Raw genomic sequence first — 15,604 nt, 5'->3', positions numbered from 1 at the left:
TCTGTGGTCCAACAAGAATGGGTCCCTCGTGATAAATGAATGAGTTCCAGCAGCCGTTTTCACACCTGCAATCCAGCAGACGCAGGTGCATGTAGGAATACGAATGTCTGCAGCTCCCTCACCTCCATCTCTAAACGACCTGATTTACCCCAAACTGTTGTGAGATCATGTTTAAAAACAGCTGGTGACTTAATGAAGTGTAATGAGGCATTTTTAATGGAGAGCATAAGGTGTTACAATAATCAAGGCATCTTAAAGTATGTGTAAATTACTGTTAACATCAGTAATGTACTGTGGGATCCCATATGGAAAAGATATATATAAATCTTGTAAAGTTTGTATCTGTTTTGTGTGAAACTTGTATGAGAAGCATACAAGAGTGAAAACAGATATAAGATCCCTTGAAAAATTATATAAATGAAACTTGTGTGTTTTGGCTACTTACTAAAACAATATATGAAAGTAATGAGAAAGTAATGAGCTCATAAGCCTTATATGATTCACTATATGAAGTAGGCCACATCTTATGCAAGTCTTTTATAAGTTTTTAGTATGTCTTTTCCAGTGTGAACGGCACAAATCCGATATTTTCAAATCCGATCTGGGTCACTTTCGTATGTGGTACTGAATCCGATACATATCCGATGTTTTAGAAAGCGACTGCTGTTTGAACGGTCATGTCGCATTAAATCCGTCTTTTACGTCACTGACACAAGACAGACGCCAATTATCAGCGCCCGAGAAGACATCACGAACGCTTCCTGGCCATCCAGTGTAGATGTTAGTGAAACTGTTGGGAAGACAACGTGAACATTTTATTTGTACTGTATAATCTGCAGATTCTAACAGAAATCTGCAACTATCCTTTGAAGCACCGCTCCTCTAAAAGAGCAATAAGGATCATTTTTAATGTATTTACATTATTATGTAAATAACAAAATAACTTAAAGCAAAAATTGGGAAACGTAAAGTCCGAAGTCTTTATATTAAGGGCCATCAGTCAAACAATACTGTTTGGTCTGGGTCTAAACAAAGCGTTGTGTGTGACATCTTCTTTTGCGCATGCGGGCCGCTTTGAGCGTTCACACTAGAGCACGTTTGCTGTCGCATTTTATTTGTAGTGTGAACAAGCAGACAAAAAAATCGGATTTGATCAAAAAATCGGAATTGAGCATTAAGACCTGCAGTGTGAACGTAGCCTAAGTCTGCACATGTCTGGACATGGACACGTGCACGCAAAGGCCCCGTTGCCCACAATAATAGAGATAAAGAAAGCCAAGAGGATCTGAAGAAAGAAAAGGGGTCTAATCAACTGTCTTTTTAAATGGCTAGATGAGGATGGCCCTCTCCATAAATCTGGGTTTTATGGTTACTACAGTGTTCCTAACCTCCTGGGGTTCTTCCTCTGCCAGCACAGCATTACAAGAGCCCAAAGTAACCTCCTCCTCAGAGGCACCATCTCACAGTTTGAAAAAAATAACATCAAAATCAACCGCCATGGCCTGTGCTTCATCAAGCGTGTCATTCCTGCCTGCCTGAGCAAAGCATACAACATGTGTTTCTAAACTTTTTCAGCATTTGTCAGTGACTGTTGCATAAATTCAACATTGCAACAGTGTGAGCCAACATTATCTTTTCTTGTAACAAACCTTTAGTCAGCAGCCTTTTTCTCATTTTCCAGCTACAGCCATTAAACCACTAACTAATAACACTACCTTTGGATGACTGGTAACAAACTGCACTGAATACTTCCTGTCTGTAGCCTGAAGGCCACCAAGCCTTTCTAATTCTCCTTTAATGTGGGGAAACTATAAACCTTATCTTTTCAACGGTCCCTTGTAAAAAACCGAAAAGAAAGAAAAAAAGGAAAATCAAGAAGACTTCCTTTCGATTTTGTTGTGTGTCGTTAGATGTCCTCAGGGAACAGTGACAAGAGGGGAGTCCATGATGTTGTGGAAGATGAAATACAGATAATACATCATGTTTTACTCAGTACACATTGTGTCACTGATCCAAAAGATTGGGGTCTATCATTGAGGCCCATCACTGAGGCCTCTGTTTCAAAGCTACAGGCAAGGAAAATCACAACTGCTGCCCTTTTTACACTTGTGCCACAACAATGCAAAGCATGAAACAGCAGCAGTTTCTCTTCATTTGTTATGAACATTTAGGCTGAAAACAACCCTGCATTAAAATATTTTATATATTAAAGTGAAGCCAACATTGACAAGTCTTAAAAAAACCAACATGCATGTGATCGGCCACCAGGGGGTGTTTCCTGTGGTTGCAAAAAGTCTTTCAATTCTACAGAAGCTTATATTTAAGGATGAGGGTATGCTCTCTGGTCCTTAGCCAATAAATATGCTGTTCATCCCTCCCTTATCACAAGATGGCAACAGCGAGAATATTCAATCTGAGACTTCAAAAGCTAACAGGGGACATCACAATACTCATGTCTATCTTTTCTATTTGCCAAAAATGCTGCTGCCTCATCAATAGTCTCTTAAGAGGTGGAGACACAATCTTGAAAGAGCTTTCTCTTTTGAGTTGTGAGTTGTAGCATTCATCTTGTAAAACCTATCATTTATTTAAGGCAAGACCCAAGGGCTAATGTAAAGACAGGCTAGGACCCTTCTCTTATGTAACATCCAAAGCATCAGCTGTCTTTTCAAAAACCTATTGTCCATATTGCTTGATCTGATTGCTTGACATCGCTTAAGTGTTTGCTGTAACCATCTGCAAACTAGTCAACTTGCAGTTTACGTTATTGTCTTCAATACTGGCATAAACAGGTTTTGTAAAGGTCACTGTGACAAAATTCTTATTGGTTTATCAGTGACTCAACATTCATTTTAATACATACTTTTAACAAAAACTTAATCCTGATTTATCTGTAGCCTGGCTCAATTTCTATGTTTAGCACTTTGTACCATAAAATGCTAAACATAATGAATGATTATTGTAGCAAACACTGTACAAATCCACCCAAAACCTTACCGAAATGTCATTACAAGTCTTCTCATACAAGAGACAACGGCGATCAGCAGAGAGGCCAAAAGTATACATCTCCTTGTCTTCGCTTTTTCCTCCTCCACTTTTTGTTAGTGCTTGAAGAAGATCCTCAACATATCTCTCTCTTGGGACTCCTATGTCATTGGCTTCCCTTGTCATATCATCCTCTGAAACTGACAAAAAAAAGCATTGCTCAAACATCTTATATTCTTTTAAAAGGCATTTTTTTCATTTTTAAAAATTATTTTCAAAGCTGTACACCTGACAGAAACTGGACAGAGGGGAAGGAGCCGATTACAGAACAAGAAGTGTAAACATTTATTATGTAGTAACCCATGAATGCACGTGAAAGCGGATTTGAAAGGAAGCATGCAGAGAAACCAAGGGGACTGTCATCAGCTGCTGCACAGCTGCTAACGTTGGCTTGAAAGTCCCAATTAGCACATGAAACAGAGAAATACTGACGAGCTAAATGCCTGCACGTAGCTGTCACAAACTCATCTCCACCTGTCAACTCTCCAGATGGACAGCAATGGAAAACTAGAGAGCAGTTATGTTCCAGATGTCCTTCCAGAGTATGGGCATTCATGTACAGACACACACAGGCACACATAGACACTCACTAGTGGCTTACTATATACAAAGACAAGCCTTGTAAATTTTAATCTGCTTTATACACCTGTAAGCTGCAGCGTAGGACTGAAGAAGGATGATGAAACGAGGTCACGTCTGTCCCTCTTGTTAAAAGACCAACAGTTATAGCACTATGATAAGGAGGTCAGCCAGGTGCCCTGACAGCTTGGATGAATGGGTGCCTGATGAATAGCAGCCCTGGTAACCACTCAGACTAGGTAATTAGAAAAAAATGAAAGTCCTTCTGTTACACATAAGCCTAAAATTAAGGTAATTTTCAACTATTCTAAACTATTCTTCTTACATCTCAAATATTTACCTTCTCCAATCCATGCTGAGCTGCCATTAGTAAGAGCTAATGTGAAACCAGCACCCAGGTCTATGGCCCAGTCCACTCGAAGGAAGTACGGAGTATCAGGATCATCACTTAGTCTTATCTGATGAACTGTACCGCTCATGTTTCTCACATGTCCGAAACCTGCAGAAAACCGAACACAGAAATTCAAACACTCTAAACAAGAAGACATTAAAAAGCAATTTTCAGGCAACAATTCGCATGAGTGTTTAGAACATTTTGTAGGTTTGTTAGTTTTGAGTCCTAAGACCTCCTTCGAAGACAGTGCTCTAATCAATCTGTTTTCGTGGTGTAAGATTGTGTTAATCTTCCCTTTGCATCAATGTGGTTCATTGTTTCACTCCTTGGATTTGGTAATAAAAAAACGTTCCTGTGTATGCCTTCAGTGGGGGTCTCTCTGAGTCAGTGGGACCACACGGAGATTAACATGTTTTGGCAGGTTTTTGTGTCTGCCTTGAAACCACCAGGAAAGTAATTACATGCTGTTAAAGATAAATAGAGGAATATTACTGAAACAAACCAGTTGTTTCACTGGTTTTATACAATTAGTACATTATCAAATTTATACAGTAGCGTGCAAATGCATCTAGCCAGACATTGACATTGGCTGCTTTTTCACTCATTTTCAGTCCAGTCTTTATATGCCAACTCTACACATAATATGCAAGTTAGGAAAGAAGTGATTTTAAATTGCATGTTTGGGTATTTTGGTACTCGTAATGTGTTGCAAAACTTAGATGAATTTACAGAAAATGTCAAAGACGACAGGCATAAAATAATATTTTTTATACCAGAAAAAAAAAAGTGATTCCCAAAGAGCTACAAGGGAAAAAAACTATCTTCAACAGAATATCCATAAAAAATATGGGGAAAAAATCAGCAAAGAGATGCATCTGGCCCTTCACTTGATTCATCTACTATTGAAACGGCCTCAAGTCTCAAGGACAGCTTTCAAGAAGTTATACTTAAGGAAGGGAAACAGTAAGAAAATGCTGAGATATGCCAAATTACACAAGAACTGGACTGAAAATCAGTGGCAAAAGGTCTTATAAACAATGATGCAAAAACTGAAAATTTTGGTTCAAATCATCATCATCAGTTTGTACGAAGGAGGTCAGGAAAGAGGTACAGCAGTGAGTGTCTATATCCATCAGTACAACACAGTCTAGGCTCTTTCACGGTTTGGGTCTTCATTTCAGCCAGTAGTGTTGGAGATCTTGACAAAATGGATGTAATTATGAATGCAAAAAAGTCAGATTTTGATCCAACATACAGTACCAAGTTTAGCTAAGAGAGCTCAGGCTGTGTTGAAGAATAAAGCTGGTTGTACCAAAGAGTTACTTTTAAGCTTGTTACAGTTGTTTTTGCTTTTTATGCTGTAATTCATGTGTGTTTGCTAATGTTTCAATAAATCACTACATCCATTTCCCACTTTCTAAGCACAATATGAAATAAGGGACGCTTTTGCACAGTTCTGTATTTCTTAATGGGAGCTTAAACTATCCTACTAATGCCAGAAACAGCCTGTTATTAGTTGTGAAAAAAGTTGGTCTAATGATTACAATAACTTTAACGTAATTATCCCTAAAAAAAAGGGGGGGTGGGGGTGTCTTTGATTGCTAGTAAACTTTTACTTGATTATGCATATCTAGGTCAGAACGTATGATTACTGCTTCCACATCGAGTGAGAGGTGAGTTGGACAGCTTCCCTGCTTAAATACAGGGCAAAGTGAGTGGAGACGGAGGAAAAAACAAGATAGCTTAATTGGCAGTTAGCCAAGCTGAACATGTCTGAAAAAATGAAAATGAGTGCCTTTGGACGTTGTGCTTTAAGTTATGATGTGACATGTATCCCCCCCCATATATGCTGACAGAGCAGGTGGTCAAGGTTATTCAAAATGAGACATGATCTGACACAGGGGTACGCACACACCCTATTCACACACACAAACACACATGCATGCACAAGGAACTGTGCAAAAAGATTAAAGTTGACCCTTTGTGCCTTACGAAGGGGTGTGGCTAGGCAAAGGGGCCAACCAAGACGAGGGAGCTGAAGGCATCAACTTTAACCTCATAAAGTGAGCCCGGCTACTCATTAGTTACTGTAACATCTGTTGTTCAGGGACGCTGACCCTGTGGTAATGACAGAAGGACTTCAATTAAATAAACAGCACTGTCTGTGAGGAATGGAGAGCTACTCAGAACCATCAAAGCCAATACTGATTTCTCACTGTTCAGCATCTGTTCAGTAACACAGCCAGCAGAGGCAATCATCTGAATTGCTTAAATCATCAACTAAAACTACTCTAGAGATTCGACACATAGCTTTTACGTTCTTTTTCTACTCCTTCTGTAATTTTTTGCTCAACCTTTTCATTGTCATTTCTTCTGGATTGCCTCATTCGCAAACTGCAAGACTTAATTCTGTTTAGAGGAAGTACCAGGCCAATGAGTCACAAAGAGGGCCTGTAATTATGCATCTTGTGCCTTAAACAAGGAGTTCACAAGGAGTAAAGAAAAAGCCAAGATAGCTGACTCTCTCCTTTGTGAGCCTTGACAATTAGACCCATCCTGTCACTGTACTTTCACTGGACTTCTCCTGTTTTCTCCAACACAATAAGCTCAAGACGAAAAGGACAACTCTTTGGTAAATCCACTGCTTTTATGAACAGTTAGGGATTAAAGCAATGCTGCCCTAAACAACAGTAAGCAGGGCTGGGGCCTTTTGTTCGTTATTCTTTCCAGGTATTGGCTTCAGCCACTGGGCACAGTTACAGAAAATATAATATTTACTATAGTAAATCAAGGCCTTAAAGCTAAAACATCTGTCTGAACTGGGCTACACCCTGATCATGTCAGAGGCAGACTTTGTGAAATGTCCCCATAAGCTAGCTGATAGATGCCTCGGCATTAAAACCAGGGTTTAAAAAAGCACTGTAATTTAACAAGATGCTTCGAACATATATTACTGCTGTCTGAAGGGGAAAATGTGATGTAGCGGTAATGGGAAACAAAAAAGTAGGACATGTTGCACAACATGACACGCCTTCACTTACATGCAGAAACGTATTCCGAACTTTATTATAGATTATAGATGGAAAGCTTTCTTTTCACCACTGGGTAGGAAAATAAGTTGATATTGGTCAAAAAATAATGAGTACCTACAGTACTCCTATCGCCTGATAGGAGGCAAACTTTCTGCAGTCACAGTCTGACTTGGACTGACTGCAATCACTTTCAGAGAGATTGTTGAAGGTTTGCAAGTTATTGCTGTATAATGTATAAATGCAGACAGATTGCCATAAGTCTGAATTAATCTTTGTCAGTGAGCACAACTCAAGGGGACTCAACTCAACTGGCTGCCAGCTGGTTGTATTCTGATTATATTCCTGTAGCACAGGTAGGTTACTGAGGGCAAATGTAATAGTTAAATGTGAATTTCTGTCTATATAGACAGCAACAGATTTGTGATTTTTGACAACTTAAAGCAGTTAATTGCTGTATTATCAGAAACAGATTGCATGTAACTGCCAACTTGACTCCATTCAACTAGCAGACTGCTTCTGTCTTATGGCATAATTTATGGCAGTGACAGTGTTTGTATGTTTGACAATCTCATTTTGCAGCAGAAAAATAACTGAACTAATAACTTTATTTTATTAGTTAAAAGAATGAGTACATAATTAGCAGTTTTAAAAAGGGGATCGCAATATATGTTATTGCAATACTCAGCATATTGCAAAATTTTTAAAATTGCAATAGTATATCGTGAGTGAAGTGTTGTGAAAATATCATATTGCAGTGTGTCTGGTGAGTCCCATCTCTATTCAGTACGGTACAATAGTTTGCCTATACCTATAACTCTACTAATCTCTAATTCATTTTGCACTATGAAAATAATCCTAACCCCAAAGAATCATAAAGAACAACTATTTCTTCACTAACAAGAATAAAAAGGAGTCCTGCAGCAATAGGTTATAGTGCCAATGGAGCACTCATCTCTACATCAATCAGCCAGTTCAAGCTAAAATGAAGAGACAGAAGAAACTAAAATATCACTGATCCACTAAAGAATAGTGACTAGGGCCATAATGGATGTTAATGCATTTACTTCTCTTTAGAATGAACATACTCACGTGACAGAACCTGGACTAACAACTGTACTCCTACTGCTGGTTTTGATGACACTAAAACCATTGGAAGAATAATGAAGGCATAACAGATTCTTCATAACAGAAACCACTACTGTAGGCAGACATTATATGTTCAAGCAAGCCAGCCTCCATTATCACAGAAAATGCGTGCAGTGGAGTTTTTCAGATTTTCTTTTGTTCATTTTCTGCTAACTTAATAATATGGTTACAGAAAAAATAAGTACTATTACAGCAAACCACTTGTTTTATAACAGAAACCTCAACACAAGGGGTTTGGAAAAGAAAGGTATTTTGTATTCTGGTGAAATTAGCCAGATCAGGTCAGAGCAGACATCAAACAAGCTGATGTCAGCTTGCTGTAACACTTCCAGTATCCCTTTTCAAAACAACCAAAAGTCAAAAACATCTTTAAAAAAAATAAAGCTTGAGGACTGTTTCACTCTTGCAAATGTAAATATGGCCGGATTTTAGATCTCACAAACAGAAGGCCACACCAAGTCTTGATTTAACTGCAGTAATCAAATGTGCATGTATTGTACTGTAGCCAAAATGGATCACTGTAAACTATAAAAAAGAAAAATAAATTTGACCACATTAAGAGGAATGTAAGCCTACATGTAAGCCCAGCCCATCTCTTTGTCTTAGGAACACATCTGAAGGCAGACATTGTCTTAGACAGCTAAATAATTAGCAGTCTAAGACAATGAGCAAACAAATTTATTCTTCTAATTTCTAGGAGTGCTGAGGAGGGAAATGTCTGGGGGGAATTTATGAAACACTGTTTGAATGCAATCAAGATGCTGCCATGGCTGGTTAGAGAGGGAGGGAACATCATTGTGAAAACTTTGAGAGAAAAGTGGACCACAAAAATTTCTCTCTTACAACACCAAAAGAGAAATATGAGCTGTATAATGTCATTTTTGCGCATTAAAGTTTAAAAACAAAGACAAGCACCCCACTAATGATACCAATTAGCAAAGTATAGTTTTAACACATTTGTCTGTAGACAGTCTACACTGTACGGCGTAGACTGTCTACAGACTTGAACAACTCTCAAGCATTTTCAAGCTAGTACTCAAGTTTGAGAATATAATATCTAAATATTTCTAAATAACGACACAATTTTGGTGCCATGATAGTCTCGGGAGTACCAATTACTCTGTAATGCAAATGTTCATTTCTATTTTTTCCGTTATATATTCAGAATAGATTTTAACATTAACAACGAGCTGGCTCTGCAAGTGCCGACGTCCTAGACTTCAAATAACTTTATCTGCGTTATTACGCATCATGTGTTATTACGGAACAAAGCACAGTGATATAGGAGCTATGGCAAGGCGCCGAGTCATTAGCGTGTTATAGACGACCCGTATTTTCTCAGTATGGCTCAATTTCCTCACGTTTTGGCGCCTTAAGTACAAATTCTTCTCAGAGAACTTAGCACTATGTGGACCAATAACTGCGATGTGAAAATGAAGCAATTATTTTATGAAATTGATATCATTGGCGCACTCACTCTTAACAGCTTCAACAGTAGTTTCAACCTTCAACTCTTGTGCCTTCAGCCAATCAACGACAGCGCAGTGCGTCGTTTCGTCACGCAAACCGTGCTTCGCTTTCGTTACGTAAGTTCCAGGGAGGCGGAAGTGTGATGTGGCTTTGATTCCCATTAACAAAAATGGTAAGTTTGTTTTGATAAAACAGATCATTTTGCTCTTTTGCAGCGACGTTTAAGCGTTATTTATCGCAAGTATTGCATATATGACCTGCATCAGCGATAAACTGTGATGGCAGCTTGTGCTTGTAGGACATACAGTAAATGTTAGACTACCGAGCTACTAGTGGTTAGCTGAGTTAGGCTAAAAGTTTAGCAAATCTAGCCATAATGTCACGTTTCCGTTCATGCTATTATACTTTTATTTTAGCGAGTGGGAGCACTTATGTGTCATTACGAGTCGTTTGCCAGACAGGTCAAGTTATCTCTGATTTTTAAATACGACGAGTGCCAGCATCGTAGTGTTTTGAGGTGTGTGCCACGTAGCAAGACAAGGAACAGGGACTACTGCCTGCATGCGTGGGTCCGCTATATTACGGGGTTCTTTATGAGGCTGCACTGATATTTCGAAATAAAACATGTAAATGAATATGTAACCAAAGAAATAAATTATTTCCACAAGGTTTCCGTAAAGTAGAATTTTAAATACGAGCTTGTATTAAGACGGCCTGTTTACACTAAATAAATGATGAATAATGATGAAATGATAAACCAACAGAACCAGGGAACGAGGTAAATTATATAACATTTCATTTTTAAAAGTTCAGCAGTATGTGTACGACACCAATTAAGTCGTTGTAAAATGATGCTTATTTTCTGTAGCAACATTACAATTTGAGCTATTGAGGGATATTATTAATTCAGCAATAGAAGCAGTTCATAATCTGGAAATTACTTTCAGGTATAGACTTTAAAACCCCCTGTTTAAATCCTATGTTAGTAGTTAAATGTACTTGTAAACTCATCATGCTCACTACTAGAGCAATGGAGTTGGATTAGAATGTATTGCAGAATCCCTTGGTTGCTTTGGAGGGCCATAAGATTAAGACAGTTATAAATTAATTACAAAGCCCTTCCTATAGATTTACATTTGATTTGATCATAAGCGGACATGCATTGTAAAATGAGGTGCACATGGTAAATATTGCCATTCACCTTGTGAAAGACTGGCCTCCTGGCCTCCTGGTGCCAGGGCGCCATTTAATTGTTGTTGTTGTTTTGTTTGTTTTTTTAATTTAATTGTTTAAAATGTTGCTTTAGAGGTACCGTGTGCTATAGAAGGGCTAAAGGCTCTTTTCCAGTAGCAAATAGAATCACTTAGTATCTGAAACTAAATTTCATTCATAACTGTCTTTAAATTCTTACATCGGTGCAACAATCTGTGCAGACATCTGAGTGCCTTTCAATTTATTGTGACAGTGTGGATTTTTCAACTATCTCTACAATGTACCAAATGTAAATGCTCCCTGAAAGCAGACTAAAAAATGGTAGGATAAGAGCACTCATGTGTCCCTGGTGTCCACAGCTGTCCACTGTCTGTGTGGTCTACAAGGTTTCATGCATTGACTGCCAATTCTTCAACATGTTTGACCAAAAGTGTGATCAACAAGAAGAAGTGGGTTGGCTCACAGGTTGTGTGTGAGAAAAATACAGTCTCTGAGAAGCTAATTTTGTTTACCCATCTCATGTTGGACTGTGGGCTCGGTATATTCACCGATTGTTCAATCTATATGTGTGGTAGAACACTGTAGTAGCTATTGCTTTATTGCAACAGTTAATTATTCACATAAGTGGCATGTCTGTTTCTAGTTTTATTATTCATCTTTTTAATGTCTAAAACAGTTTTGAAGTGAAAATCTTACGTGTTACACCTTTGGATGATAAGGACTAACTGAGTGCATTTGGACTTTGGTCTTCATTTTGGTAAATCAGAGTATAAGATATTGATTGTGAGGGAGGTCTTAATACCTTCTAGGCACGTAGTTGATTTTGTAAATAAATCTACATATGCACTTTCACTGTGTAATTCTGAATAGGAGATTAGGAAAAACAGATTTTAAGTTGAGTTTTTGACAATATAATAACTCTAAAGCGTTCTGCACAGTCAGTCAGCACCAAAGTGAACAGCTGGCACAACAGCTATCTTCACTCCACGTAGCTGAAGATTAGTGTTACAGAAAACTGTCACAAGCTCACTTTTTTTAATCGTTATGACATATTGTATTATGTCTGTACTAAATGTGTCATTCTCTTTTATCTTGCAGTCAGCCATTTTCAACTTCCAGTCACTACTAACTGTGATTCTCCTCCTGATCTGTACCTGTGCCTACATCAGAGCAATGGCCCCTAGCCTGCTGGACAAGAATAAGACCGGGTAAGATGGGCTACTTAAAAATTGCCACTGACATGATTAATTGGCTTCCTGTCTTTGTCTTTTTGAGCAGTATAAATGATCAAAATGACTAAGTCATTCATCTTTTGTAAGTTCATTATCAGCAATAATGGCAAATTGCTTGACTCCTTTTTAGAAAAACCTGTTCACTCTTCATTTCACTATGTAATAATTCGGAATGGTAATCTATATGTAAAGTATATTATTGTGATTCTATAACATTATAGATCATCTTACAAGAAATTAAAGGTATGGTTAAAACAGTAAATTTCGGTCCAATGCTTTCAGAATAGATGGAGAAATTCGCATGCATATGACAACAGTTAAAATGGGGCCTTGGAGCAGTGTAGAACAATGAAAAACCCTTAATTCAAATGATTCTGTAAGTTTAATCAGTGCTTGCTAAAGTATATCTACACAGCAGTTACTTACAGTGTTTCTGCCAGTAAAAACAGGAAAACTGTGGCTGGAGACAAAAGTTATTGCGACCAAATGCCATGAATTTGCAAACTCGTTATCTTTGAAATCAGTGTCAGTCTGCTATTAATTTGCAATTAAATGAGATTAAGTTGCCTATTACATGGTGTGTCTGTGATAATACAGCAGTGAATAGTGATAAATAGGTGAAAATTGCAAATCTGTGATCTACATACATAGAAATTCACATTTTCTTCTTGGATTCAGAGTCTAGCCTGAAACAAATTAACAAAAATTCAGAAATTCCTCCACAAATACTGATGTAGTTGCAGCAGGACTGCGATTAAACTGCAGATTGTCATAGGTGCTCAGCAGCCTTGCTATTTTATAGGAATATAATTACAGGCTTTTTCACAACTATCGTTCATTTACTCTGATCCGATCAGTTGATGAGTTTGTAAACGTTTAGCTTTTCCCCGTGGTTTTGGTATACAGAGAAGTCCAAGTGAACTCCAGGCAAACCAAAATGCGTTACTGCAAACTGTGAAAATGTTCAGTCCATTCATTGGCCAGATGTGTCTGGGGCAGGAGGAACAAAGTAAATACGGGAAGAAGGTGCAGTGTGAGAAAACGGAGAATTTACATTAATTTCTTGGCTTGTTGTTAGCCCATACAGACCTGCACACATATAAAACCTCCCCACATTAAGAATACAAAGCATGCATTGCAACCAAATGTTTTTTAGTTCAAACTTGCAGCATACACCTGGTGGTTTGTCCAGTTTGGGGTCGGATCACGCTCGCACCATAAACAAACCGCTCTGGTGCTTGTTTGGAAATGCACGGAGACCACCTCCTCCAAAGGGTCTCGGTGTGGTTGTTTTGAAAGGCACCCAAGTGCGGTTACGGTCTTCACAACTGCACAAACAAATCATACCAAGGGGGAAAAATGAAACTGAGCTCAATTTAAACAGACTAAACAGAGCAGGTGTGAAAACACCCTAAGACGACCAGTTCAGTCGAGGGGCCCATTGCAAAAAGACCTTTAGCAGATGAGTTCGCTCATCGCTACAGACTGCGATTGTTTGGAGACAGGTTGCCTCCTACCAGGCGAGCTTTGCGATAGACTTGGAATCAAAAGGTCAGTGGAGAAATTTTGCATGCAACACCCTCAACCTCTGGGGTGACCACTTGGATACCACAACTACTTGCAGTCTGTTCCAGATCTGTCCTAGTCGCAAGGGGATTGCTGTCCTCGTTTTACCCTGTCCAGACTGAGCAATGGTAATTGTTGATAGTCACACACCGCCAGTGATAAGTGAACATCTGTTAATGTTCTGACGCTGTCAGTTTTCGTAATAGCAATGGTGCACTTCAAGTAATTACACCTGTATTTTTGCTCATATTAAAGACATTCTTTTATCAAGTAAGGCTTGTCTGTCCAAAACACTTGGTTAATAAGAAGCTGCTTATTAAGGCCAGTAAAGTAGCAGAAGTAAAGCAGATTTTCATAATTTCAGGATCAACATTATTCTTGGCTGTATAAGTTCTGTAATTCATTTCTAATAAAACTGGCAAATCCCAGAAACAGTTTCACGCACACATACACACAGCATTGGAAAAGGGAGGGACATCCTGTTCAGACAAGCACTTGAGACTGAGAGTGTCATATGGGATGATTTAATAGTTTTCCCCCTTGATTGATTTGTTGACTGAGGCATGAGACATTATTTGTGTTGATTTGATGCCACACATTTCGCAAATAATTCTTGTGTGGTAGGGAAAGGCACAAAATCTAAGGGGAATACCATCTCCAGGAAAATATGTGTTTTTATGAAGAAAAATAGCAGTACGCTCAAAAACAAATCTTAGCTTAAAGTGTACAAAATGTAACTGTTAAACAGAGACAGCTTTGAGGAAAATTTTTTACAATGGGATGCTGACACCATCTGGTGAGAATGAAAGTTTAAAAAGTTTGCTTTAAATGCAGAGACACACACAGAGCTCTCAAAAAAGGTGAAAATGTCTCATTTGCGTCAGCGCTCACTCCATATGAGATGTCCTGCTGTCCGTCTTTTCCCTCTATGTTGTAAATTCCTTACATGGAACTTAACATTTGATGTCTGCTTGGGTTTTGTGGAGTAGCTCTGTTGCTGTGCGTGCACATATCATCACAGGTCTCATTTGAGCTTTTAATATCAAAGTTCCTGTTTGTAATTTTTGTAATTCCTTTACTTTTTAGGCTTCTAGGAATTTTTTGGAAGTGTGCTAGAATAGGTAAGCCAATGACTGCCCCATATAGTTTTTTTTTTTTTTTTTATCATATTGTTGTTCGTACATGCATACAGAAATGTTTCCCAACAAAGCCTAAACACTGCATTATTTCATTTCTCCAGGTGAGCGGAAGAGTCCCTGGGTGGCCTGCTGCTGTGTCATCATGGCTTTTAGTATACTGTTCCTACAGTAGCAATCTAAAGAAAACCAATAATGGAAACATTGGAGAAATGGAGAGACAAGAAGACATGGACAGGATGATCCTAGAAGCACAATAAGACCTCCTTTGCTTATCAGTTAGATAATGTAAAAAGAGAGACCTGACATCACGTAATGAGTCACGGAGAGACTGTGTATGGCCCTGGAGGTGGAGGAGGGGGTTAGCTGATAGCATTTGTGTGAATCCCTCCACAGACTTCCAGGTCTGTACGTTTGAGTGTGTGTGTGGGAGGAAGAAGTGCGCCGCTTTTCTGTTATCTGCTATTTGTGGGATCAAATGATTCAGTTTGTCTAAATATTTCAAACAGATTTTTTTTCCATCATTTTTTGTCACTATAAGGAGCTGATTAATCTGTTTGAAATTCTTCACAAAGAGGACCCCAATAAATGTTTAATCTGTTAAGGGATTTACATGCTGACTTATATTTGTTAGCTGTTTGTTGTGTTGAAAATGGAGGGTACAGCAAACAAAATGGTATTAAAGCTCTTCAGGTGTCTAGTTGTCCTACATTTTTGCCTCAAAGAGCTACTGATGTTTTTAATGTCAGTTAGTTTGCAGCTATTTATTAAAGTCCCTTTTTTGGAAATGTG

At 38.4% G+C, this 15,604-nt stretch overlaps 2 protein-coding genes across 5 annotated transcripts in view; one reads left to right on the top strand and one right to left on the bottom strand.

Annotated features, from left to right (window-relative positions):
* Positions 1-9,832, bottom strand: part of LOC116317452 (DNA repair protein XRCC4) — a 26,933-nt gene extending 17,101 nt beyond the window's left edge. For 2 of the 4 annotated variants that reach the window (XM_031736225.2, XM_039620961.1), the window contains exons 1-3: positions 9,674-9,832; positions 3,965-4,123; positions 2,998-3,185 (exon numbers count right to left, since the gene is read on the bottom strand). In XM_031736225.2, coding sequence (XP_031592085.2) covers positions 2,998-3,185; positions 3,965-4,123; positions 9,674-9,827 — 501 coding nt within the window. In that variant the 5' untranslated portion in view covers positions 9,828-9,832. Of the gene's footprint in view, positions 1-2,997; positions 3,186-3,964; positions 4,124-9,557; positions 9,570-9,673 lie in introns of those variants that run through there. The other 2 variants (XM_039620962.1, XM_039620964.1) reach the window with 2 other exon arrangements.
* tmem167a (transmembrane protein 167A) lies at positions 9,732-15,604 on the top strand. Its single transcript, XM_031736231.2, has 4 exons — positions 9,732-9,838; positions 11,977-12,086; positions 14,763-14,797; positions 14,917-15,604. Exons 1-4 carry the CDS (start codon positions 9,836-9,838, stop codon positions 14,985-14,987), a joined length of 219 nt encoding a protein of 72 aa, XP_031592091.1. The 5' UTR covers positions 9,732-9,835; the 3' UTR covers positions 14,988-15,604.

Source organism: Oreochromis aureus, linkage group 12 (genome assembly GCF_013358895.1).
Source record: "Oreochromis aureus strain Israel breed Guangdong linkage group 12, ZZ_aureus, whole genome shotgun sequence".
Taxonomy (NCBI): domain Eukaryota; kingdom Metazoa; phylum Chordata; class Actinopteri; order Cichliformes; family Cichlidae; genus Oreochromis; species Oreochromis aureus.
This window is presented reverse-complemented; position numbering and strand designations above follow the sequence as displayed.